At 31.5% G+C, this 26,001-nt stretch overlaps 1 protein-coding gene across 2 annotated transcripts in view; it reads left to right on the top strand.

Annotated features, from left to right (window-relative positions):
* Positions 1-6,487: 6,487 nt before the first annotated feature.
* Positions 6,488-26,001, top strand: part of Brr2 (U5 small nuclear ribonucleoprotein l(3)72Ab) — an 84,797-nt gene continuing 65,283 nt past the window's right edge. Inside the window, exons 1-11 of one of the 2 annotated variants that reach the window (XM_076452060.1) lie at positions 6,488-6,751; positions 11,325-11,488; positions 12,113-12,287; positions 13,699-13,891; positions 15,914-15,969; positions 18,249-18,344; positions 19,876-20,028; positions 20,457-20,556; positions 21,212-21,348; positions 23,016-23,105; positions 24,086-24,256. In XM_076452060.1, coding sequence (XP_076308175.1) covers positions 6,707-6,751; positions 11,325-11,488; positions 12,113-12,287; positions 13,699-13,891; positions 15,914-15,969; positions 18,249-18,344; positions 19,876-20,028; positions 20,457-20,556; positions 21,212-21,348; positions 23,016-23,105; positions 24,086-24,256 — 1,380 coding nt within the window. In that variant the 5' untranslated portion in view covers positions 6,488-6,706. Of the gene's footprint in view, positions 6,752-11,324; positions 11,489-12,112; positions 12,288-13,698; positions 13,892-15,910; positions 15,970-18,248; positions 18,345-19,875; positions 20,029-20,456; positions 20,557-21,211; positions 21,349-23,015; positions 23,106-24,085; positions 24,257-26,001 lie in introns of both variants that reach the window. The other variant, XM_076452059.1, reaches the window with a different exon arrangement.

Genomic DNA, 26,001 nt, shown 5'->3' with positions numbered 1-26,001 from the left:
TAACAGCTCTGCTGTTGTTGTTGTTTCTTTTATTCACTCAAATGGCTGCAGGCATTGAATAGTAGTTTGTACGTGTGTCATTGTGGGCTTTGTCTCTTCATCTTAGCCAACTGGTTAGCGTTGAAAATCCGGTGATTTAGTTTCGAGAAGTTGTGGTACCAAATACGCTTCACACTTTTAGCTATGCGTGCGTATAAGAATAACAGAAAATCCCTTATTCTGTTACGATTAATCACTATGACGTTTGAAGATACTGGTTTTGTTCCTACGTTTGGTTTCCAGTTTAAATTAGTGATAAATGGATAAATTATAGAATCTCTGATCTGATCTTTAGCCCAGTTTCAGACCAATCTTTACCTCCTCAAGCTGCAGGTAAAGCTTAAACCTGACAGGTGATATATTCGCATAGCCTTAATCTTACTTCCACAGACTCGTTAAAATACGTATGTGGTCCCACCCCATCGATTGTATCCTAGTTGTGTATCTTTGTTTTATAATGGGTTGACATTAGTTTTTTTGCTTAATTTGAATCGAAATTCAATGAATTTATTGAGATTATCTTACCTTATTTAAATAAATCATAATTATTATTGGTGTTTTGCTTTAAAAGATACAAATGAGCATATCACTGATATACTTGTGAATACCCAATATGAAATACCTTTTCAACACAAGAAAAACTAAATATCTGGTTATGATTGTGATTTTTTTGTATATTGCGCAAAACAGTCAACGTTCACTCCAGTATTATAATGTTCGAGTTAAAAATAAAAAAACTGTTTAAGAATCATGCCAACGAATCTTCACTTCCTCAATTCCTTGTAAAAGAAGAGACACCTGACGATCATTCATGTGAACTAATATTGTAGTGATTGATCGTTTGACATTTTGCTACTTATAGTGTTTGTCACATCTCGGGACTTTATCAACACACTGATATTAAACATGCAGCATTGATACCAAGCTGCCGTTGCTACCCTTGGTGACCGTATTTAACATCCAAGTGAAATGTTATGATCCTTGACATCATTTTATAAAAGGCATTTCAGGCTTATCATGACTATGGTGCAATAAACAATGATTATCTTTGTAGTGTATTTAATGTTAGCATACGACGCATAAGCCCAAAGATGAGAACAGAAGAACAAAAGAAAAAAAATTAAATATTCCCTATCATCCAACTCAATGAGCAAAACAAAATGGTCACCTGTTTAATTTTTAGAAAACATTACCTTCTAGTTCTAAAGAGCAACAGTTGGTAAGATGTAATTTCAAATAATACCTACACTTAATCCATTCTATCAAACCATTATTGTTCACTAGACCTTCTGGTAATTCAACGAGATAACCATATTTAACGTATCCAAAGTGCCCATATTTCTTGACTTGAAGGCCTTGTGGTTAGGGAACCCGACTCGCAATCTGCATTTTGCAGGTTTGAATCCCCATCACACTAAAAATGCTTATCATTTCAAGCTTGGGTCATAATAATGTTATGGACAATCAAATTATTCTTTGGTAAAAGAATAGCCGAAGAGTTAGCGGTAGGTGATGCTGACTGACTGTCTTCCTTCCCTCTGTTATATCATTGCTAAATTAGGGACGGGTAGCTCAGACAGCCCTTATGTAGCTTTACAAAAATTCAAACCAAATATTTACTTTAAACCTTGTATGGTTAGTTTATCGCATCAATCACAAAATTTGGTTATCACAGTACCCTCTTTTCATTACCTCTCTTTCTATACCAGATCAACTGACTGCTGTCGTGTTTGTTCTTTAAAAGTGGCTTAATTTTTGAGCGTGAACTATTTAAAAATAGTAAAATCCCTGTGATGGAAAGAACGCAAATATCCCATTACGCACTTTACAATAAAAACAAATAGACTTTATATGTTGTGTATAAAAAAAAAATCAGAATATATATGTGTCCTTTTTCTGCTGTCTTCTCCATTTCAGATGTTGTACATTATATAACGTTCTGACTTTGTTCAAAGCTTATTCAATATATTTTTCTAAATTTATCAGAAAAAGAAAAACCGCTTATCTTGTATTTTCTAGTTAACATATTAGTTTGCGTAAATAGATTTTGTGTGAATATTCTGAGAACAGAATAATGTAAAGGTGACACGACAGAAGTATTTTATAGTACGGGTAAATTTTCACTGACTATTGAGATTCAATATCATTAGTTTTGCTAAATACACAGTGAAGGTTATTTTCAATAAAAATATCTTCTGTTAATATTCTGACAACAGAACAATGTGTAGATGACACGACAGAAGTCTTTTTACTGGCTGTTCAATCAACCTACGATAAGTCTTGTTATAAGTAAAGTTATTGACTCGTAAACTGTTTAAAGTAATGTATTCCTTATTTATACTAGAACACACAGCCTATTTCCATTCTACATATATCATCTCCTTGGTTTACTCGTTTTCGCCACAGACTCGGATATAATGACAATATTTTTCAATTCTTAAGAGTTTAAAGTTTTCTGGATCAAAGGTTAACATTTTCTTATCAAATAAATGGTTGAAATGGAATGTATTTTAATAAATAAGTGGATCTGGAGTAGTGGACATGTTAGAAGTTAGGGGACCTGTTGGGCGCTCACAGGATGCCGTCTCATGAGATTATCCAACTGTTACATAATTGACAACTTATGCTGCCTGAAGACATTTTGCCGAGGACAAGTTGCTATAGTGAGTGACATCAACGTACGAGTGTATCTGACCACAAGGTGGCACCAGAGAGAATTTTGGTAAAAGATCGTGCAGATAATTTGCAAGTGAGCTACTAGTAGATCAACATGTAATCAACTTTATGATTATATATAATTTATATGATATTGTGTTCACAATTATCAGTGCTAAAGGAACTTTTTATGACAATTACAGTGTATAACTTAAAACGTTAAATATGTTTCACCAAAGTGGACGGTGTTTCTACAAGTGGATAGTGTCTCAGCATCTCATCAACGTCTATAATTTTTTACTGATTATATGTTTGTGTATTTTGTATAGCAATAAATTAGTTATTGACAAAATAATTCATTGGATAGTGTTATTATAGGTAAACGATGCTAATAAAAATAATGTTTGCACAGTTCATAGGATGATCGACTAATGAATAATATTTACCACATTTTCATGGAATGATTTTTATAAATACCTACTTCCTCCTAGTGGCACAACAGTATGTCTGCAGATATACAATGTTAGAATCCAGGTTTCGAGACCTCTGGTGGGCAGAGCACAGATAGCCAATTGTATAAGTTTGTTCTTAATTACAGACAAGTACGGATATCTATCCCAGATTTTTCGTGATAACTTCTCTAAATATCACGCATATTGGCTTGCATTTCATTAGTTTGATTTTATAGAATAACCTAACTAATTCATCTGTTTATAGAAACACCATCCGTCCAAGCAGTATTATTTATAATAAGACCAGTTGTTTATAGAATCGTAGTAACACCAACTGCCTTTGGAAAACACACAAAATATGCTTTGAAGTAGCATCCACTTAGTAATACCAACTGTCTTATACCTAATAATAGCATCTTCCTATAGAAAGTCATCCGCTTATAGAACCCTAATAATACCATTCGCCTTGGTAAAACACTATTATGTAAGTGAAAAGCGTAAAGTAACTTTCAACATCTGTAAACACAATTTATATCATAGTTATAACGGTAGAGAAACAGGTTGAAAATATTCTTTAATCCATAAAGGAAAATTAGTGAAACGTGTATAAAGAGTATTATTTTATGTTAAATTATTACATGATATTTAGAGAAGTTATTACAAAAAAATCCATCCTTATCAAAACAAATATTTGTAGAAAATAAACTATACAAATAAAGTAAAATACTACTGTTTAAAAATCATCGTACAAGCTATGTTAACGTTTTTCTTTGTCGCCTATAAGAATACTATCCTATGAATTGTTTTGTCAATAAGCTATTTGTTGTCATATACAATACACAGAAATATAATCAATAAAAATATTAACGTTGATGAAATGTTGAGCCACCCTAATAACACCATCCGCCCATATAACCACTACTCTTAGTAGAAACACTATCCGTTTACACTTACAGAAACACCTTCCTTCTTTGTAGGCCCGGCATGGCCAAGCGTGTTAAGGCGTGCGACTCGTAATCTGAGGGTTGCGGGTTCACATCCCCGTCGCGCCAAACATGCTCGTCCTTTCAGCCGTGGGGGCGTTATAATGTGACGGTCAATCCCACTATTCGTTGGTAAAATAGTAGCCCACGAGTTGGCGGTGGGTGGTGATGATTTGCTGTCATACACTGCTAAATTAGGAATGGCTAGCTCAGATAGCCCTCGAGTAGCTTTGTGCGAAATTCAAAACAAACAAACAAATCCTTCTTTGTAAAACCTATTTAATGTTTTACTTATAATGTGAAACAGTAAATGTGATAAACAACATTTTTGTATTTGATATTAATGAAAATTTTCCATTTTCCATGCGCCATCTTAAGAATAAATTTATAATTTCAACATGTGACAAATGGAATGAACAGCCAAATTGTAAAGCTCACACATAACTAGTCAGCATTACCTGCCGTCTATATGGTTAGTCTTAACGCAACAGAAGGATTGACTGTTAGAGGTATAACGTCCCATAGTTAAATATGTGTAGTTATTCAGTAGCATATCGAAGCTCGAAACATGGACCTTATAATCTACAGCCTAAAATCTTGGCCTCTATTCTCTGTCCGGCTGTTTAATAAAGAGTGTTCTTTTTTAACGTATAACAACTTAAACTACTTTTCATCTGTTTACTGAAAAAACAACAACAAAGGTACAAAGCAAAATCACACTTAATCCTAATGCTTATCTTTTATCTGAAGTTTCCAAACTGTGGTCCGCGATAGAACTTAGGGGGTTTCAGAGTAATACATCAAATTTATGAAATTACCATTTACTGAAAGAGTGATGATTAAAATAAAATGCTAACACATTATGAAATTAATAAAGTAATGTATACAAATCCTAAATTGATAATTGTAATTAACATAACTTGAATTATTTAAATTCGCTGGCACAGTTGCCTGCCGATGACACAAAACAAGACAGTTGATTTATGTTGGATTGACACATATAAAATAAAAGTATAAAAATAAGATAAATGTGGAGACAGATCTTTGTTTAAAACTGTCAGACATTGACCCGGAAATATACAAGATTATTTCAGCAAAACAGTATCGTCCTTGTTCCTCACTTAAAACTAGAATCAAGCTGGAAAGTTAGTAAAATACGCATATGATACATCAGTTATCTTTGATAACAATTTTTAACGAGAGGTTTTCTGCCAATATAGAAAAGAAATTGAAGAGGTCCACCGTTTAACAACGCCCTTCCTTATACTAATTAGTTGCTAAAATCAACGTGTTTGAAAAATATAACCGTGACACTTCACGTTATAGATGTCGCCACTTTTAGGAATCATATTCATAAAGAATGTTTTATTAACTATACTGAAGTGGTTCCAATTTTTTTTATGCTCCGCACCCCTAAAAAATTTTAATATGTCCTCGCACCCCTCACAGTAATTATTTATTTAAGAATAAAGGTGAAGGTGGTCAAAACAAATGTTATCTCGCACACCTTGGGGGTGCGAGCACCCCTGGTTGGGAACCACTGAACTATAGTGATGCGGGCGTGTGTGTTTTCTTATAGCAATGCTAAATCTGCTGAGTCTACCGAGAGGAATCGAATCCCAGATTTTAGCAATCTAAATTTTTAAACTTACCGCCGTACCAGCAATGGATTTATAGTGATGCTGGAAGCTAAAGAAGCTTACAAACTAATCGACAATAAAAACGTTGATTCCTCCAGTACCTAAATTAATATTAAAATGTTCCATGCGCATCCTCTCTAGAGCTGCTACAGTTTTAAAACATTAATGAAAATTCGAGAAGGTCACTCTTTCTGAAAAAAAAATAACCAGGAAATTCGGATAAAAAAATAAAAGGCTTATGGATGAATCTATGCTCTGTTGAACTTGTTAATATCTATTCATGAATTATACAATTCAGTTATTACCTCACATTCAGTGCTAAAAGTGAAGAGCAGAATATGCCAAACACTGTCTGCTCTAATGATTTTGATGTTTACTAGAAGCGTGTATTCCAAATGCAAACATGTTCTATTTTAAAGCTGAATAAACATATCTTCAACTAATTAAATTTCAACTATATATTTTGTTCTTTCATTTTCTCAATTTGGTTCTGATTTACTCACGAGTAAATATTTTAAAACAAATGTATTGCAGAGTTGTATCAGCTAGACAATAACTACTTAAAAATAAAAATAGCGAAAAATGATTACATGCGATTAAATTTAATTTATTATTTAAATATGCTATATGTGTCAAAACGACCTCTTAAGGTTTTATACATAAATTACTTGTTAATTCGTATTATTTAGTTCTATCACATTTTAATAAAAATGTTTTATTTAGTTTTATAATGGAGTTTCGCGTTTTATTTCTGAGAATCACAATTTCGACATTAAATTAAATTTAAAATTAATCACTTGTACATTTTTCAAGTTATCGTAATTTGTTCATTTCGTTATATTTTCCACTTTAATATACGACATTCATACTCAAACATAGCACTACCGACAGAATTTGTAATGATTTAGGTTTGTAAACTCACGCAGATAGCAAGAAAATGGCGGATGCTGCTGCGCGTTCACTTCAGTATGAATATAAAGCGGTAAGTTAAAGCAAATACTTCTTTATAACATATATATTTTACTGATTTACTAAATATAGCAGTGTGAACGGTTACTTTTCCTTCGACAAAGAAATCAAGATTTCGTAAGTAACTGCAATAATAATATGACTTTATCTTCGATTTTACGGTACAAGTTGAGAACGAGTTAATTGTACTGTAGGCTTAGCTAACAGCTTAAGGTTTTAAACTATAGTTAGCCTGTCAAGTAAACTCGTTAACATAAAATCTTTCTAACAAATGTAAAGAATCGCTGATTTAACCAATCTTGATTTTAGGATTGACTTATTCGTTTCTTTATTACAGATTTCAGACTCACAATTTTAGAGAAACTTTTATATTCAACTGTTTAAAAAAGGTTAATGCTTAAGAAAGATGCTCAATTTAGGCAAAAAGTTGAAAAACTGGTGTACGTAGTGCCATAAGTGCATGGATTGTTAAAGTCTTCAATACAGTATTCCTGACAGCAGTTTACTGTATAAATTATCTCATTATTAAAATTTAGTATTTCAACACTGGAAGACCGTATGTTTAATGTTTGTCAGTCTTGGACAAGTAAAGAAAAATATGGAAATAAACATCTGTAATTTACGTGATTCTTGTTTTATTATTAGCTCCAATGAGCAATTGCTTGGGCACTACAGAAGCTATATGGTGCAAGTTTAGTCGTGGCCCATTTTTTAACTGCCTTTGCGATGAATCAAATGTGTTGAACCTGCTTTCTTCCTCTTTCTGTTTCCTTGTACTTTAACCTCGGTATGAATTATAGTATAAATAGGGATTGCAAAATGGCAGGGTTGTGCATGTTAAATAGTATGATTAATTACAATTATAATATTTTGTACTCGGAATCCTGCAGTATAAATGATTGATGTATGCTTCACAGGAGTGTTGATATTCAATAGAAATTCTCATTTGAAATTATACTAGCAGTCTTTTCACTAGTGCTTCTTGAGTTTTATTAGCAAAAGTGTAACAGTAACCAGCCATTGGTTACATTAATTTCAAGACCTGAAAGGCATACCTTGCATTCTCTCAGTCAGAAAAAAAATGTCCATTAGCAAGTTTCAAATGCTTTGGTAAATCCTGATTATAACCTAATTGTTAGGATGTGTAAAGGTATTTTGTGTTCAGTAACGAGTGATGTTTGTCACTTATTTTGAATGGCCAAAGGGTATTTAATTTGTTTTTAGTATACTGTTCTGTTGCTAGTTTAATTATATATCTTATTAGACAGAATCATTTCTTGCTAAACTTTACAGAAGCTATGTTATCACTTGGTATTTCCCAATACCTAACTGCCTGAAATTTGTTTTAATAGTTGGTCTGTTACTGAATCACTTAAGTTGTATTAAAATAGCTCTTTTTACAGTATTAACAGATAGTATAATAATAATAATGTATTACATGTAAGGTATTTGAATTGGATACTTTCTGAAACTTGTAATATTAATAGAAAATAAATTTGTTTAATACTATCAGAATAAAGAAATATTCTCTATAAAAAAACTAACACATATTAGTTGATAGTAATATTCATATAATAAGCCTATATCATTCTTTTATAATCATCTGAAATCATGAATGCGACATATTACTGAAATCTTTGCTTTAAAAGAAATAATCACCTGTATGTTTTTATACAAAGATAATATTGTATGGTCTGATGTTAGGTTTAGTATGAAGCTTTTTCAAAATTACCTTGTTTGATATGGGAAAAGAAAAACTAATTGTATAACCTCCTTCATGCTTACCACAGGTAGTGGCTACAAATCGTGCTATCTGTATAATAATGGGAGGAAAACTAATTTTGTTTAGATAAATAGTGTTTCAGTGTTAATTGAACTGAGACCTTGTATTTTACTCAGACATTTATGTTCAATGGTCCTAGTCCATTATCTGGTTCCATAAGTCAGTGTAGTAAATGGATATTTTGGAGATAATTTCAGTGAATGACTCAAAACATTGAAACCAAAATTTGAAACAGTAGGAACTTGGCCCATGTGTAATTAAAAACAAAAACTCGGGTGTTTAAAATTATACTTTAAAAACTGTTGAAGACATCAGGCTTTCCTTATAACACTACATGTTGTGGTGGGTCAAAGATCCGTAATCATCAGGATGAGAAACAGTAAGATACTAATATCAAAATGTTTTCTCAAACCTGTTGTTTTTTTCCACACAGTGATGAGTTTGACTTAATGAAATATATATTTTTTTAGTAAGGTGCATGTTGCCTTTGAGTGTGTTTTAAAGAATTCTTCACACTGAGTTTTAAAATTAAAAACTGCCATTAATTGTAATAAAAACCATAAAAGTATAATGTACCTCAAAAACATGAATGTCTTATTTAATAGGAGTAGTAAGTTTAGAGTTTTTTGTGGAAGAAAGTTTTTTTCATAAACTATAATGTTACAGGATAAGAAAATTGAAAGACAAACTAATATAATATAATCTAGGTCACAAATGTGATTAAATCAAACATTTTTCAATTGAACTTGTTTAAGTCATTATTCATTTTAATTAAGGTTTGTTACAAATGAAACAATTTTTTCAATTAGTCAAAAACTTGGAAATAAATGTTGATGTAGTGCATGTAATATTTAGGATTTTTATTTAATTTAAACCAGTATGAAGTTGTCAAAGTATACAGTCATGTGAAAAAGTTAGGACACCCTATGAAAGCCTGTGTATTTTTGTAACATTTTTGGATATATAGATATTTAATCTCAATCTTAACAATATTGAGAGAATATAGGAATATAACTAAACAATTAAAACTGAAGAAAAAACTTTTCAAGATCTTCTGCAAATGTCATGCTACAAAAATGCATATTCTAACTGAGGAAAAAGTCGGGACACCCCCACATTTATTCCCACTTAAAATGGCTCAACTCACGCACAGGTGTATCACACCAGGTGCACATGATTAGAAGATCGTTACTCAGCATTTTGAATGAGGTTTGCCCTATTTTGCTCAGACATTTAGTTTGGTATGCTACTGACTGTTGAAGAGAGAGTGAGCATCATGGTGAGAGCAAAAAAGATGTCTGAGGCCTTCAGAAAGAAAATTGTAGCAGCTTATGAGTTTGGTAAGGAATTTAACAAGATCCCAAAATATTTTGAAATGAGCCATTCCACTGTCCGGAAAATAGTCAACAAGTGGAGGGCTTTCAAAACAACATGCCCAGGTCTGGTCGTCCAAGCAAGTTCACCCCGAGAGCAAACTGCAAGATGCTAAAAGAGTTCTCCATACACCCTAACATGTCATCACTGGACCTACAGCAGGCTGTGGCTTTTGTTGATGTGAAAGTGCATGCCTCTACAATCAGAAAGAGACTGCACAAGTTTAACTTGCATGGGAGGTGTGCAAGGAGGAAACCTTTGTTCTCTAAGAGAAACATCAAGGCCAGACTGAAGTTTGCTAGAGAGAATGTAGACAAAGACCAGGACTTCTGGAATAATGTTCTTTGGACAGATGAGTTCAAAATTGAATTATTTGGACACCAAAACAGAGGACATGTTTGGCATAAACCAAATACAGCATTCCAGGAAAAAAACCTCATACCAACTGTGAAGCATGGAGGTGGAAGTGTCATGGTTTGGGGCTGCTTTGCTGCAGCAGGACCTGGATAGCTCACAATCATAGAATCCTCCATGAATTCTACTGTGCATCAGAGGGTGCTTGAGGATCATGTGAGACCATCTGTACGAAAATTAAAGCTGAAGCGGAACTGGACCCTGCAACATGACAATGACCCAAAACATACCAGTAAATCCACCAAGGACTGGCTGAAAACTAAGAAATGGAGATTCCTGGAATAGCCAAGTCAAAGCCCAGATCTTAATCCCATTGAGATGCTGTGAGGTGACTTGAAACGGGCTGTACATGCAAGAAACCCCTCAAACATCTCACAGCTGACAGAATTCTGCATTGAGGAGTGGGGCCAACTGTCTTCAGACCAATGTCAGAGTCTGGTAGCTGGTTACAAGAAGTGTCTCACTGTAGTTATTTCAGCCAAAGTGGATAACACTAGCTATTAGGGGATAGGGTGTCCTAACTTTTTCCTCAGAATATGCATTTTTGTAGAATTACATGAACAGAAGATCTTGAAAATTCTTTTCTTCAGATTTAATTGTTTAATTATATTCCTATAATCTCTAAGTATTGTTGAAATTGAGATTAGATATCTATATATCCAAAAATATTACACAAATACACAGGCTTTCATAGGGTGTCCTAAGTTTTCACATGATTGTATACTGCTCTTCTGTCACTTCTTTAGAGTATAACCATACTTGAGAACTCATCTTTGCCTAGAAAATGCTAAAAAAGGATTTTATAACTGGAGATAAATTGTAAAAAGTGACTTTTGACTGATGTGAAAATTTAGTAGTTTTAAAGTGTTTTCAACAAAATCAAAATGAATCTATGTATTTTTCATATGAACTTTAATCAGTCATAAAATTCAAAGTGTTTGCATGAATAAACCTACAACCTGTAGCTACGTTGTGTAGTGCTAAAACTGTTACATATGTTTTCATGTGTGTCTAGAACTCTAACCTTGTGCTTCAAGCTGACACTCGACTCATTGAAAGACGGCCTAGAGATGAAGCCACTGGAGAAGTTGTTTCTCTTATGGGAAAGTTGGAAGGAACCAGAATGGGTGATCGGTATCAAAGGACTAAACCAGTAAAAAATGAAGAAAAGAAGATAAAGTAAAAAATACATTTTATTTATATATGTTTCTTATCTCTTAGGGTGTTTATAATGTTATTATTTCATTTCTTATAACAGTAAAATAGGCTATGTTGAGAAAAGTTACAATTTGAAAGTGAGTTGATGGACAAGGTTTTTTTTTGGTAAAACTTCATGTTTGATCTGTTATTTGGTGTACTGTAATTCTAAATGAAGTGAGGCAATTTGACCAACCATGTAACCATCATAAAAAAAACAACATGAAGTAACTCTTTACCCATTTTTTCTGCAGATTATAAGAGGAAATTAATTCCTTTATCCTAAAGATCTTACAGTTTATAACACTATACGTTTGCTTGTACTTGAATTTGTTTTTTGTATTTAGAAGTGGGGATGCAACATTCTGACCTGATCAAAAGGAAATATCTATTAACCCGTACTGCTTACAACCATTGTGCTAAAATATCTTACTAAAATTATAAAATCGTTGGGACTTAAAAATCAGAAGCTGTAAATGTGAACTTTTGTAAAATGTGTTTTGTTAAGTTTATAAGCATGCTGTAATAAAATATTTTCAGAAAATTGGTTGTTTTTGAAGAAGAAAGTACTAAATAATGTAGGTAACTGTCTCTGTCATAAACTAGGAAACAAAAAAAAGAAGACATTGCTCGTTATGATTTTACCAAATTGAAAGGACAGAGCCTGTTGACAGAAGGAATAGAAGATGTGGTTGGCATTCTGTACCGTCCTAAAACCTCTGAAACAAAACAAACCTATGAAATTCTGCTGAGTTTCATTCAAGAAGCCCTTGGAGATCAGGTACATTTCTCTGTTAATATCATGATCTCAGACTTCACCTGTTAGATTAAATTTTTGGGGAGTGTTACCTTGAATTTTGCTATAAAATTTCAAAACTGGTTTACCAAAATGTTTTATTTTTGCAAAACTATTTGAATACCAGTTTTAATTTGTGTAGCAAAATATTATGAGGAACTTGCCACTAAAATTAATCTCTCTGAATATGTTCAGTTTTTGTTTCAATTTTAAAACTTGTATATTTTGATAAATGTTCTCCAGTTGTTTGTGTAAAGATCTTCTACATGTAATCTGGTGTATAACAGTTGTACTTTATTAGTGATTATTTGCTTATATGCTGGTTTTAAGCTCTTTACTTTCTATATCTCTTTTTCAGTGAGTTTTAAATCAGCCAAAAATATTCAAGACATTTGATTTTCTACATAATAAAATGTAAATCTGAAGCATTGACCAGATACAGCAATTCATTAGGCCTGTTTTGGGATTGTTATTTATTGTCTTGTTAAAGAGGTTTCTGAGAAGGGCTAATTTTAAGAATAAATGAGTTGCCTTAATCTATTTTCTCTTCAAAAGAAGAAGTTAGGAGGTGAAGTTATTCATATTTACAAGTTTTTCTGGAGAATTATATAGTTAAAAGTCTCTATTTTACTGTCATGACACAAGTGAAAGATTTAATAATATAACATTCATAATATTACATTTTCAGATAAATTTAAAACACTGTATTAATACAGTGTTTTAAATTTACAATGTTCCATATTATGCTTCACTTTGTCATACCAAATCTGAAAAAAGTTAAGATTTGAAAATAAATTGGAAGAGAAGGTTTGTTTTTTTTATATCAGGTTACTTAGCCCCTGGGCCCTGCATTGCCAGGGGGTTAGGGCGCATGACATGCAATCTGAAGGTCACAGGCTCGAATCCCTGTCACACAAAACGTGTTTGCCCTTTCAACTGTGGGGGCATTATAATGTGACGGTGAATCCCACTATTCGTTGATAAAAGAGTTGGTGGTGGCTGGTGATGACTAGCTGCATTCTCTAGTCTTCCATTACTAAATTAGATGCAGATAATCTTCAAGTAATTTTGAGGGAAGTTTAAAAAACAAGCAAACACAATACTTAGCCCTTCCATTTGTTATTGTGTGATAAGTTTTTAAGAATTATTACAGTTTCATTAAAAAAAAAGCTATTGCCTCACCTTTAATTTTTTCTGATAGAATCATTGTTTAGGTTGTTACAAAAACTTAACTGGAATAATATGTGCTGAGAATAATTACAGTTTGCAGTAGGAGCTAGATTAATTTACATGTTTACATTAAATGTTTACATGTTTCTGAAATTTGGATTCAGAAAATCATTAATTGTAAGTGAAATATAGAAACTACATCTCATTCAAAACTGAACTTGTGTAGCCAAGAGACATCTTGTGTGGTGCTGCAGATGAAGTACTAGCAGTGTTGAAAAACGAGAAGATGAAAGATAAAGAACGAAGAAGAGAAACAGAAAGCCTTCTGGGATCCTTAGCTGAAGAACGATATGCTGTGTTAGTAAATCTTTGTAAGAAAATAACAGACTATGGTAGAGATGAAAAATCACAGGCTATTGGTAAGTCAATGAGTGTGTGATATTCACAGATAATGCTGAAGATGGTGACAAAATGTTTGATTTTGGCTATTTTATAATTAACTTGGTGCATGTATTAAGTAATTGAAAAGGGACATGTAAAACTTTCTTTGAATGTTGTGCAAAAATTAAAATGTGCAAGTTTTAAATGTTTTCTTATTCTATTGCAATTTAATTTTGTGTTGACCGTATATTGGACTTGGTAATGTTCGATTCAAGAGCTTTTATAGTTTGGTGATTTCTTAACAAAAGTATTTGCTTGAAAGTAGACCTTCAGTAAATCAGTGTTCAGTGACAAGATATGTCATGGTGTTTTGTTACAGCTGACTGACTGTCATTTACTAATTGATGAGACCATTAACTGATTACTACCAAATAACCTATTAGCACAGTGATCATCAAACCATGGTGTGTGTTTTCCTGTTAAGCGAACACATGAACAAGTAGTCTAAGAGTTGGCAGTTGATGGTGTTAAACATTTGCTTTCTTTGTAGTCACCCCTTCAGACTTAGTTGTTCAGCTATAAGAAAGGGTGGCAAGGGGAATCAAATAAATGAACTTCCATCCCCCTTACAAATCATCACCAGGTTATGCTGGCTCAAAGCTGAACAAGCTTAAAATATTGTTTTGATACCTGTTGTGGACAGAACACAGATCAATTATAATGACAGTATTTCAGTTATTTAGATAGTTGGAATAATTGAAAATACTTATTTAAATTATTTGATTATTTTTTGTGACAGCTGATTTAATCATAATTGTGATTAATAAATCAAAACTGTATTAATGGAAAGCACTAATTTCAGTTAGTTGGTTATTATTGTGACATTAATAGATTTAATCATTATTTTGTTTTACTGTTTAGTTTATATGATACTAGTGAATGCAATTACTGCTCTTAGGTAATTGATTAAATCTATCATTTGTTCTTACTAACATATTTCTTTTTGTTTGTATTAATAATTACACCAGAACACTGTGTTTGTACTAACTGTACATAAGTGTTCAGAAACTCTCAAGTACATAAAGCATGGTATTTTGTAGTGATTATTACAAACTAGCATGTAGCCCACCTGAAATGATGGTGATAACCCCACCCTATAGTCTACTCTAACCTCACATTACACAGCTAACTGAAATAAATAAATTTTACAAAATTGAGCTTGACCAACAAAGAGGCAGAAAACTGCAATTGAGGCAGCCAAAGGTTGGTAAATGTCTTTGTTAGCCAATCAAAATTAAGATCATTCATGAAATGAATTTGTGGCTTATTCATAGAATTATTTATTATTGGTAAAAATCAGTTAGATTAGCAACTTCTAACAGATAGAAAAACCAATGATTCTTGGTAACACCACTTTCCAACAAAAACTTTAATGTCACACTGCTTAGAAGTAAAAGTAAAACCTGATTTTCTTAGTTTTCAGTACACAAAATATTTGTTGCTTTCTTTACAAAGAGTCTCCATTAGTTTTTTATTATTATTAAAACATTGATATAAGAAAATAGTTTATAAAGAACTTAAGTTCAAAATTGAATTTAGTTTTTTTTTCATTACAAATATTATGCACTTGGCTCTAGCCTAGATGACCCCACACCTCCATCTGTACTTTAGGCTTACTGTACCAACACTCACTACTCTTACAAGGTTTTGTACCAACCCTCTCTCGTGGTGTTCTTGCATCCCCATCACTAAAATCATAATATATAGATGGTAATCAAACTATTTTATCTATGGTGTGAAATAGACATAGGTTTTTATGTAGAATAGATAACATGGTGTGTATGTATGTAATAATGAAGCAAAAAACAGTGTTCATGTTAATTACACATGATGTAGCTGTTGGTGTCCTTAAACATTATAAGTGCCCAAGATATATTGTTTATAAATTAAGCAGGATGTGTTTGTACTAATTAAATATTGTGCAAGACAAAGAACACAGCTTTATACAATGAAAAACATACAAGTAAATATGTTGAATTTCTTTTCTTTCAAACCAGAAGAAAATATTGATGAAACATACGGTGTCAATGTGCAGTTTGAGGAGTCTGATGATGAGGTAAGATGAATTTTGTAATATAGGTTCATGTTTATGTAGTATAACACAGTTCTGTTGATTTATTAAATTTGGTTCTTTCACTAAATACTAAGCTGTTAATGGTACTGTATTGAGAGTGCTTTTTAATGTTTGCTGTTTAATGTGTTTCTAGTTGAAATAGTTAACCCTTTCAGTTTATTGTGTTGTTGAGCCAACATTATGGTATCTGTTTGTTTGTGTATGTGTGTTACATTGTGTAATGTACTCCTTTCCTATATTACTATAAAGATGTTATTTCCCTTGTCTGTACATCCTAGAAGATTCTTGATGTTTTCTAGTAGTTTTGAACGTCCTGTGGAAAAAAACAAGTTTTGTGATTACTCCATATCCTCAAGATGATCTGTTTTCACACAGGATTTTAGGATAAATTCTGGATCTTTTATGCTATTCATTGTTTTGGTTCAGCAGCTGAATACTTGTGTTTAGTCTTAAGAAACTGGAGAAATGAAACGGAGAGATCAGTTTTGCTTTCACTTGCATAACAAGTTTCTGTCCCTGTCGTCCCAGAAAAATGAAAACAGTAAATGTTGAAGAAGCAAAATAAAAACATTGTAAACTGTATAGTCCACAGGGGCACCTAAAACTAATGAATTGGTTGGAAATTGCCAGAAATGTTTATATTATTGTTTCAGTGAGATGACATTTTGAACTATCCTGTTCATTATATAATAAATAGAGAATTTGAAATTTTGAAGGTTGAATTAAAACATTATTTTAAAATTAAATATCTTAAATATTAGATGAATAATGAATAAAAAGAAAAAAAAAAAGGTAATGGAACATATTATTAGGTTGAGGAATAATTCGTGAGCGTTTTTAAATAATTTCATTCAAGCATAACATGCAAGACTATACAATACTTCAGTGCATGAACATATTACACCCAAAACATTAATTATGATACTTTATTTCATGTAATACCTAGGTATATAGTATGCATTGTTTTAAACGAAATTGCAAGAAATTAAATGTGAAAAGCAGATGGTGTCGAAAATGCTCGATTTTGTCCACTTGACATTCTATTTAATGAGCTGAAAATGAAAGCAAAAATTAAAGACATATGAAAATCAAACACACCATCTATTAGAGCAAAAATTTATCTACCAAATGACATGAAATATTTTGCGAAAGCATTTCATTTATGAATATATTTTTTTAACTTGAAAACACGCTCACGAATTATTCCTCAACCCAATACATTCTTACTGTGTGTTTGTCCAAGTCAGTTGAGTTAATAACCCTAAATTGACCTTTATAGTTTCCATATCATAACTTCTAATATGTTTGTATCTTTATGAAATTTCATAAGCTTTCAGTAAACATTACAAGTCTTTCGTATACAAAAATTTAGACTTTGTAATGAAGTATTTTCTCTCAGTTTATCTCTGAATATTTGGAGTGTTGACTGTTCCAAGTGATTTTATGGGAAGGTTTAGAATACTTTTCTTCATCTCAAAAATCTCAGATTTTATTTGCATAATCTCTAGAACTTCCTGAATATATTTCAAACTTTTATTTGGCAAAACTTTATATTTTATCCCATATTTTCTCTACCCCAAATTTATTCAACACTGATCAGTTTGATGGAGCTTGAAACAACCAAAACAAATTTGAAATAAATCAAAGTAACCATTTCTGAAATATAGCATTAAACTATGTTTATCCTAAATAGCTTTAAACTCATAACAGAATGCATTTGTTTTTCTACTATATTTTTAACTATATGTATACGTATTGTATTTCTTGGCTTTTGACCTTTAGTTTTCTCTAACAAGTAGTGTTAAATCTTCCTGTCTCAAGCATGTTTGTTTCAGATATTAAATATAAAAAAGGCCACATTACAGTTATAACTAGCCTATATTCTACAAGTATCCACTGTTGAAACAGTGCACAATAAATAAAATCACAAGAACATTATATTTAAGTTGCTGTACTTGTTATTAGGTTTATTTTTGAAGTAGGTAACTTGTTCTGATTGAAAGATGTAATTTATTAAAAATTACATGAAGCTCTTCAGTGGATAAACACTGCAGCGAATGGGTTACCAAGAAGTAATTTTCTGAATAAAATTATCTTGTTTCTTTTATTTTTGTTGTAATAAATGAAATTTGAAGTGTGATGTGTTACAAACTTATTTTCATATACGTGTATAAATATGAAACTGTCACATATATTTATTTATAAAATATTGCCATATTTGTTTAAACAAAACTATAATATTTATCCATTCACCACTACAGGATGATGAAATGTGTGGAGAGATAAGAGAAGATGATTCAAATGATGAGAATGAAGGTGAAGAAGCCACTGTTGACTCAAGGCTTCAAGCTACAAATGTAAGTGAAGTGTACAGGTATCGTAAATAACAGTTTTGTAAAAGTTTATTTTTCCTCAATAAATAATTCATTGATACATGTTATACATAGTCCACTCAATCAATTAGGCCAAGTTCATGACCCCATGTTAATCTTTAAGAGTTTCTGTGCAATAACTTTTCATGTTTAACACACTTTCAGTAAACACTGAAAATTTTTGTAGACAAAATATCAAAATTTTTATTGAAGTATCTTTACTAAATAGTTCTCTGATGTCAGAGTTTGGCTGTTCTGAGTGCCAAGTGATTTTTTTGAGATCAAGAATACTGTTCTTCATCTGAAAATTGTCAGATGTCTTTTACATAATCTTTAAAACCTTCTATATAAATTTAAAACTTTTTTTTTCAAAATAAAACTTATTTTATTTGTTGTTTTCTCCACTCTAATTCTAAATGAGGTCATGTAATTTGACCAACCATGTAATCACTATAAAAATAAGAAAGAAATCTAAATTAACCATTTCTTTTTTATAGAATGACTTCACATTGTAACAGAAAACTACATTTCTTTATCCTAAATAGCTTACAGCTTGTAACATTATAAGTTTGTTTCAGCTTAAATTGTATTTATTTTTTGTCCCTAGAACTGTGTGTAACTTATAATCCAGTCACACAAACTGTAAGTCACTTGGCCAATGTGTAACTCATCACCCTATTAAGTAACGTAATGCACAAGCTAATTGTGAGCATTTTTTGTGAAATTTTTTATTATCTTTATTTAATTTACCTATAATGTCCTGTATCTACAATAATGTCTGGCTTTCTCACTATACGATAAGAGCCTTTAAAAATTCATCCAATCTTGTCTATGTGTTGCCCATGAGGTTTGAACCAAAAGGAAATGGAGAATTCTCTGAACAGAAAACAGCATATTATAATTTGGCATTTGATAGATTAAAACTGTTTCCATTGGTTATGAGCAATATTTAATACAGCATTAAATAAGAGTGTTTGCAATTTGTAATAAAGGATGCAACAGGTGGTCATGAAAAGTGGTTTCAGTTTTCTGTTTTACAGCTTGTAAACAAATTAGATTGAACACTATAAAAATTAGGCTCTGTATAAGTAATAACTATATTATAATTAGTAATTTAAGGTCAGTTCTGTGCTTTTAGAGCAAATGTCACAAGACTCATACTAGGGGAGACTGAGCATTTTAAAAACTATTTCCATAATAATTTAAAACATGTATTAAATATTGATTTATTAGCTATATTTTGATATCAGTTTTATTTAAATATCATGATAATTAATTGGTTTACTCAGATTTTTAAAGTAACTTTCTAAAAAGTTGTAGCATGCACTTTGACCTGCTCATGACAAGAAAGTTAAATTTGATGTATGTTTTCTAAATAGTGGGATAAAGGCAATGTGAAGTTTGAATATTAACACTTATAAATTATTTTATAAAGTAATGGAAACTTTTCATATGATGGAGGGAATGTCATTTAGGCTTATTTCTATGGGAAATTTTTTTATCCTTTTATTTTCAGCTTGGTGTGGGACAGGAGTCAGGATCAAAAGGGACCAAACCATTGCATCCTCGTGAAATAGATGCTTATTGGTTGCAAAGAAAGTTGAGTAAATTCTATGATGATCCAGTGGTGGCTCAAACAAGAGCAGGTGAAGTTCTGGAAATCCTCAAGGTTTGTGTCTTGTATTGTTTGTTCACATATTGTTGGATTTAGTCCCTTGTGTTTTATCCAAAGTTTTGCATTCTTAGAAAATTGTGTTCTGTTTTGTAGAAGATAGTTTTAATTTCTTGATTGCCATATCTCTTATTATTGTATTTTGTTTGTTGTTAGAAATTCATAATATGGCAGAGTTGTTTTTATCAGCAGTTCAATACACTTCATGCATTCTTGATGTAAAAATAGAGTACTCTGGGAATTGAGAAACAAAAACAACAAAATTCTAAACCAGTCAGCAACAAATTTTTCTAACATTTAAAATACTCGTTATTGTAGTGATAATTTTTTATTTATTAGCATATATCTAAAGTTCTCTTTTATGTGTATTTCTAGTATGAGTAAACTTGTGCAAATAGTTTTTTATTACATATATTGTTTTTTAGACAGCTATTGATGATCGAGATATTGAAAATCAACTTGTTTTGTTGCTGGGATTCAATCAGTTTGAATTCATCAAAGTGTTGCGTCAGTATAGAGATATGAGTGAGTATATTTATAGTCCCAGTTTTCTGAGTTGTTTTGTACCTTGTCAGAATCTTTCTTGTATAATTTGATAGCTTGTAATTGGATATGTGTTTTGGAAATCTCATCTGATTTTTCTGTAATTAGCAGTTTCATTTCCAACTAAATATTGAAGTGTATTTGATGACCTAAAATGTGCTCAAGAAGTGTGAAAACATGTTATGAAATAATATGTAACCATATTTTTATTTTATTTTGTTTGATAATTAAATATCAAACTCGTGTTGTATATAACTGTGCATATGTAACAATTGTTTTAGTCCATAGTAAGTGATTTTAGTAAGAGCAATTATTATGAATTGTTTTAAAATATAGATACAATGCACAAGAAACACCATGTAAAGATGACCATTAGACAAGATCTACAGTGACATTAAAATTGTTCTACAGCATTATATCAATAACATGATAATTGGGGAAGTTTAAATTATTCTGATAATTGGTATTGTTCAAAGTACCTTAGTCTGTTTCATAATTCCTGATTAGTTTAGTTATCTGATATTTCTCATTTGTTGTTATAAGAATAATTTACCTATCATACATTCATTTGGAAAAAGGAAAAATATAGAATGTTTGTCATTTTTATGTTATCATAAAATTGAAATCTTATTTTCAGTTTTGTACTGTACCCTTTTGGCCTCATCCCAAAGTTCAACAGAAAAAACTAAAATTAGAGAAAAGATGCAAGGAGATCCTGAATTGGAAAAGATTCTTCGACAACTAGAAGATACTGGAAAAGAAGATATAGTTCAGGTATTAATACTAGAGAATGTGTGTTGTGGTGTTCAGAAACATTATATTTGACTTAGTTTTATTTAGTTTCAAGGCATTGATATTTATCGGTTTTATTTGTTTATTTTTATATGTATATCATTTGTTTTGGGTTTTTTATGCACTCTCACAAACTGTAAGCAAATTTTGTTCTAAGGAATTATCTAAATGTATTTACTTGTAATAGTATATATATTCAACAAAAAGTCAGATCACGCATCATCACGCCCCCCAAAAATAAGCCAAACCCCCCTTAGCCCCCCAATATTGTTACCTACATACATTCATAAAATATGGAAAACACAATTGTTGTTGTTGCTTAACAATTAACATCAAAGAGACATAGATCTGTAGAACTCAACGTCTTCATTAATTTCATTTATCTTTTATTGAAAAGTAAAACACAGCATTCATGTATAAGTGTATTGTGTATAGGTCAAAACTATGAAGCATTTAGCCAGTGTTGTGTCCTCTGTGAGATCATTTTGCATTGTGTATCAGCCATCCAAAATTCTACTGATGATTGTGGCATACACTTAAAATTGTGACTTACAATCCAATTAATGTTATATTTATGAATAGATAATAACCTTATATGTTAAGTGACCAAATAATATTTCTAAACAATTCATGAATGAATTTTGAAATTGTCATTGGGCTATTTAGAAGTGCCTAATTTAATGTAATGTAGTAGTTACATTATTGTGACAGGTTCTTGGAACAATATCACAATCACAGTTTCACCTGTATGAATAATGTGAACTTATGAAGAAACCAGCCTTTCTGTGAAGGTCAACTGAAATTTAGACATTTTGTTTTGGTGCTACTATGACCATTCAATATCCAGGCTGTGGGTTTGCTTTGTTCGAGTGGCGATTCCTGCCTCGAACACCTTAAACTTATGATTACCGATCCACTGACCATGGTGTGCGCTCTGCGTCACGACTAACCATCGGCTCAGCCCAAACGAAACCCAGACGCCAGAGTATGAGTTTCCAATGAAAACTACATTGAAAACGCAGTTCAAAATAGCACACCTTTCTGAAATGTACCTTGGTATTTACATTATTATAAGTTACTAACTATAATATTTGCACATTAATCATAACTATTATGTATTCAATATCTTACATGTGTCAGGACACGTGTTGCTACAATCCTAAAAATGAAAAATACTTGAGTGGATAAAAGCATAATTCTTTTATTTCAGTTGTTAAAAAAAATTAAACTGTTTAGGTTTTAATTTTTTTATTACCTCCCTCATGCTTACCACAGGTGGCTACCAGTAATTTTGTCATCCTGTACAATAATGGGAGGAAAAGTATTGTTGTGTGGACATATAGATGTGGTTTCAATTCTAATTTAACTGAAGCATTTACATCCATTTCATACAATCTTATGTTTACATTGTTGTTTTTTGCCAGGTAGTATAATTTAAATACCCCTGGTAATTATTGTTGGCATTTGTCTTTTTATTGTTGTGTGAGTTACATTGAGAATGTTACAAGATAAAAACTTCTGAAAGTGTTATTAAAATTTGACATTGAAGTTTTATATTTTAAATGTTTTTAAGTACAAAATTAATCATCTGAAAGGGTTTCATGATGTTAAGAGTGCTTAGTATCAAAATAACATGTTTACATTTTCAGGAGGAAAGGGAGAGACGAGTGCAAGCTAGGCAGGCCAGAATGGATGCTGACCTGGAACTTATGGATGTGGATGAAGACAGTATAATGCAGGTGAAATTATCATTTCAGTGATCGTAGAATTATTATGATAAAATCAAAGATTTTACCTGTTTTGTCTGTTTGCTCCAAGTCATTAACAAAAACTTTAATTTTCCAGTCTTACTGTAACAGTAATATTAATATGCTTATGGCTGTTATTACTTCAATTATTTTCTATACCTGTACACACACACACACACTACTTCAAAAACGTTTACAATAAAATAATTTGTCCAGAATATTTTTGTTTTTGTTATTAAACACCTGGTACCCAACTAGTATAAAACACATCCACAATACTGTTAGTGTGTTTGTGTTTTAATGAATATTAGTATCAGAATTTAAATTTGCATAGTTTTCAATGAATGAAAATGATTTATTACAGTATCAACAAAACATTAGGGACTACTTACACAGATGATATTTGTTTGTGACAGCAACAACATTCAAACAGCAACCTTGTGTCTTTCTATCAGAGTAACTATTATTACCAAAGATTTGTTCATGAATATGTGGAGTCAGACTTATAATGATGATTTTATGTTCTTAAAATCAAGCAGTGTTCAATAACTTGTAATTTAACCTCATCACAATAGGTCACAGATCAAAGGTTGGATAATGTCATTTATTTACTTGCATTCAGAAATTTAAAGAACTATTTTATGAATTTTATATCAATAAGTAGATTCTAATTCAAGTTTTAGCATTCTACATTAGTTAATTTTTTAATTTAAAAGTAAATACTGAAAAATCACATTGATTTTTGTGAGTCACATGGTACGTTTAGTGCAGCACTGGTTAAGATTAGATATGTGATGTCTAAATACTAAGTCTATAAATTGGTAAAAGAAATATTTTTGTCCTTTGTCATTATTTATGGTTAAATTTTTTGTTTGTTTTATTATTGAACACTTAACTATTTGATCTGAAATAGTTACTTTTGGTGCATTATAAGAGCTAGATGGTAAATTTACTGATTTCTGATTGGTTAGATTGCCCAGTGCAAGCAGTTAGACCTGGAGGATATGGCCTTCTCTCAAGGGAGCCATTTCATGGCAAACAAAAGATGTCAGCTGCCTGATGGTTCTTTCAGGAAACAGAGAAAAGGTTATGAAGAAATTCATGTTCCTGCTTTGAAGCCAAAACCATTTGATACAAATGAGGTACACATTTCTTCTTCTTTGTTGATAATAAATTTCAAACCTATTCTTGGTTTTATTAGTTCATTGTCCACCCCTTCCATAGGGAGGGAGGTTTGTGTCATATTTATTTATTTATTCTTTCCAACAAGTACGCTTGTATATCAGTCTTTATTTCTTGACCAATAATCTCGAATCGTAAAGGTCATCTGCTTTGGTATAATAAGCATAGAAACCATTTTAAGTTTTCTCATTGTAGAGGGTCAACATTTGCCACACAAATACCTTGGGCACCCTGTAGAAGCTAAAACATATAGATTTTGTATCTGCATGTTTATTTTACAGGGATCAATGGTTTTTAACTGGCTATTTCTTTGCATTTCATGCAGTTTAAATAAGAGTTGCACAAGTATACCATGCTGTGAACTATACTGACACGAGGTCTGTATCTTTCTTGCAATTTTACAAGGGTAAAAGATAAAAAAAAAAAAAGTATTGCACTGTATATAAAAAGACGCTTTAAACCTAGAGACATTGTCTGCATATGTAAGTGTTACAAGAGCTTAGTATTAATATTTTTTGATTCACACATTGTATTAAATTGCATATACCATACTGAAAAGTTGATCTTGCTGTAAATTTCTTAAGTGTGACCAAACCTGTGCTGAAGTCATCAGTTCTAAGTGTAGTGTAAGGACACACAATAGTATGCTTAAATGTATCTTTATCATAAGGAAGTCTTTATTTTATTCAGTGTTAAGTGTCCATCCCACTGAACTATATATATTGTAGTTCATGCCTGGAATATCATGATGACTATTTTAACATTCATGTCGCATGACTAGTGCCCTGGAAAATACCCTTACTCATAATGGCATCACAGTTCACTCTACATTTATCCATGTCCACACTAAACACAATGTTGACTCCAATCTCCATCCAAAATCATCTGTAAATTCCATAACTATGAACTTAAAATTTTGAAATACCACAACATCTTTTGGACTTTGTACATGAGAAATGCTGGTACAATCCAAATAAGAGGACTGAAGACATTAGGAAAAGTTAGCTTTTGTGGTTGACTAATAATACTATTCTAGTCACCACACTTTCTATTGTGGACAAGTTGCACGTAAATTTTATGTTGATTTCACCTGAATGTGAATGGCTGGGTAACACAGTCTTGTGTTTAAACTTCAGTTAGTCACGTTACCACACATTTTATTATTATTATAATACAAGTTATGGTTTTTACAGTAGGTAAGATTTGTTTTTAAAATGGGCATGAAATTTTCATTGCTGATTCAATCATTCTCAGTACTCAAGTTTTAATGGTAAAAACCATTTGGTGTTTAAATCAACATTCAACCAAAGTGAAAAACCTTGTTTAAAGCAAATTTTACACTTAAATAGTCATGCAAAATAAGTTTACAAGGAATGGCTGTTTTTAATTAGAGACACTGCATAGATTAAAAGGCTCTCCTTTAATATGTGCTATAAAATGTACCCTGGGTTTTTGAGGTGACTGAGAAGTAAGACCCATGTTATGGTGGGGATACACCATCTGTCAATTTTGGACAGAGAGGCACAATATTTCAACACTACTTTTCAAAGTTATTTTAAAATTACCCTCTATTTTATATGATATGCCTCTTCTGAAGATCACTGCTTGTGTATTTTGCCACAGATGATTTTAAGGATAATCTGGACCATTCATACTTAGCTGGTAAATTAACATATTAATTAAATATTGCTATGTACTCACCTTT

The sequence above is a fragment of the Tachypleus tridentatus genome, chromosome 8 (assembly GCF_004210375.1).
Source record: "Tachypleus tridentatus isolate NWPU-2018 chromosome 8, ASM421037v1, whole genome shotgun sequence".
Taxonomy (NCBI): domain Eukaryota; kingdom Metazoa; phylum Arthropoda; class Merostomata; order Xiphosura; family Limulidae; genus Tachypleus; species Tachypleus tridentatus.
Note: the sequence above shows the minus strand (reverse complement) of the source record. Positions and strands in the feature narration are given on the sequence as shown.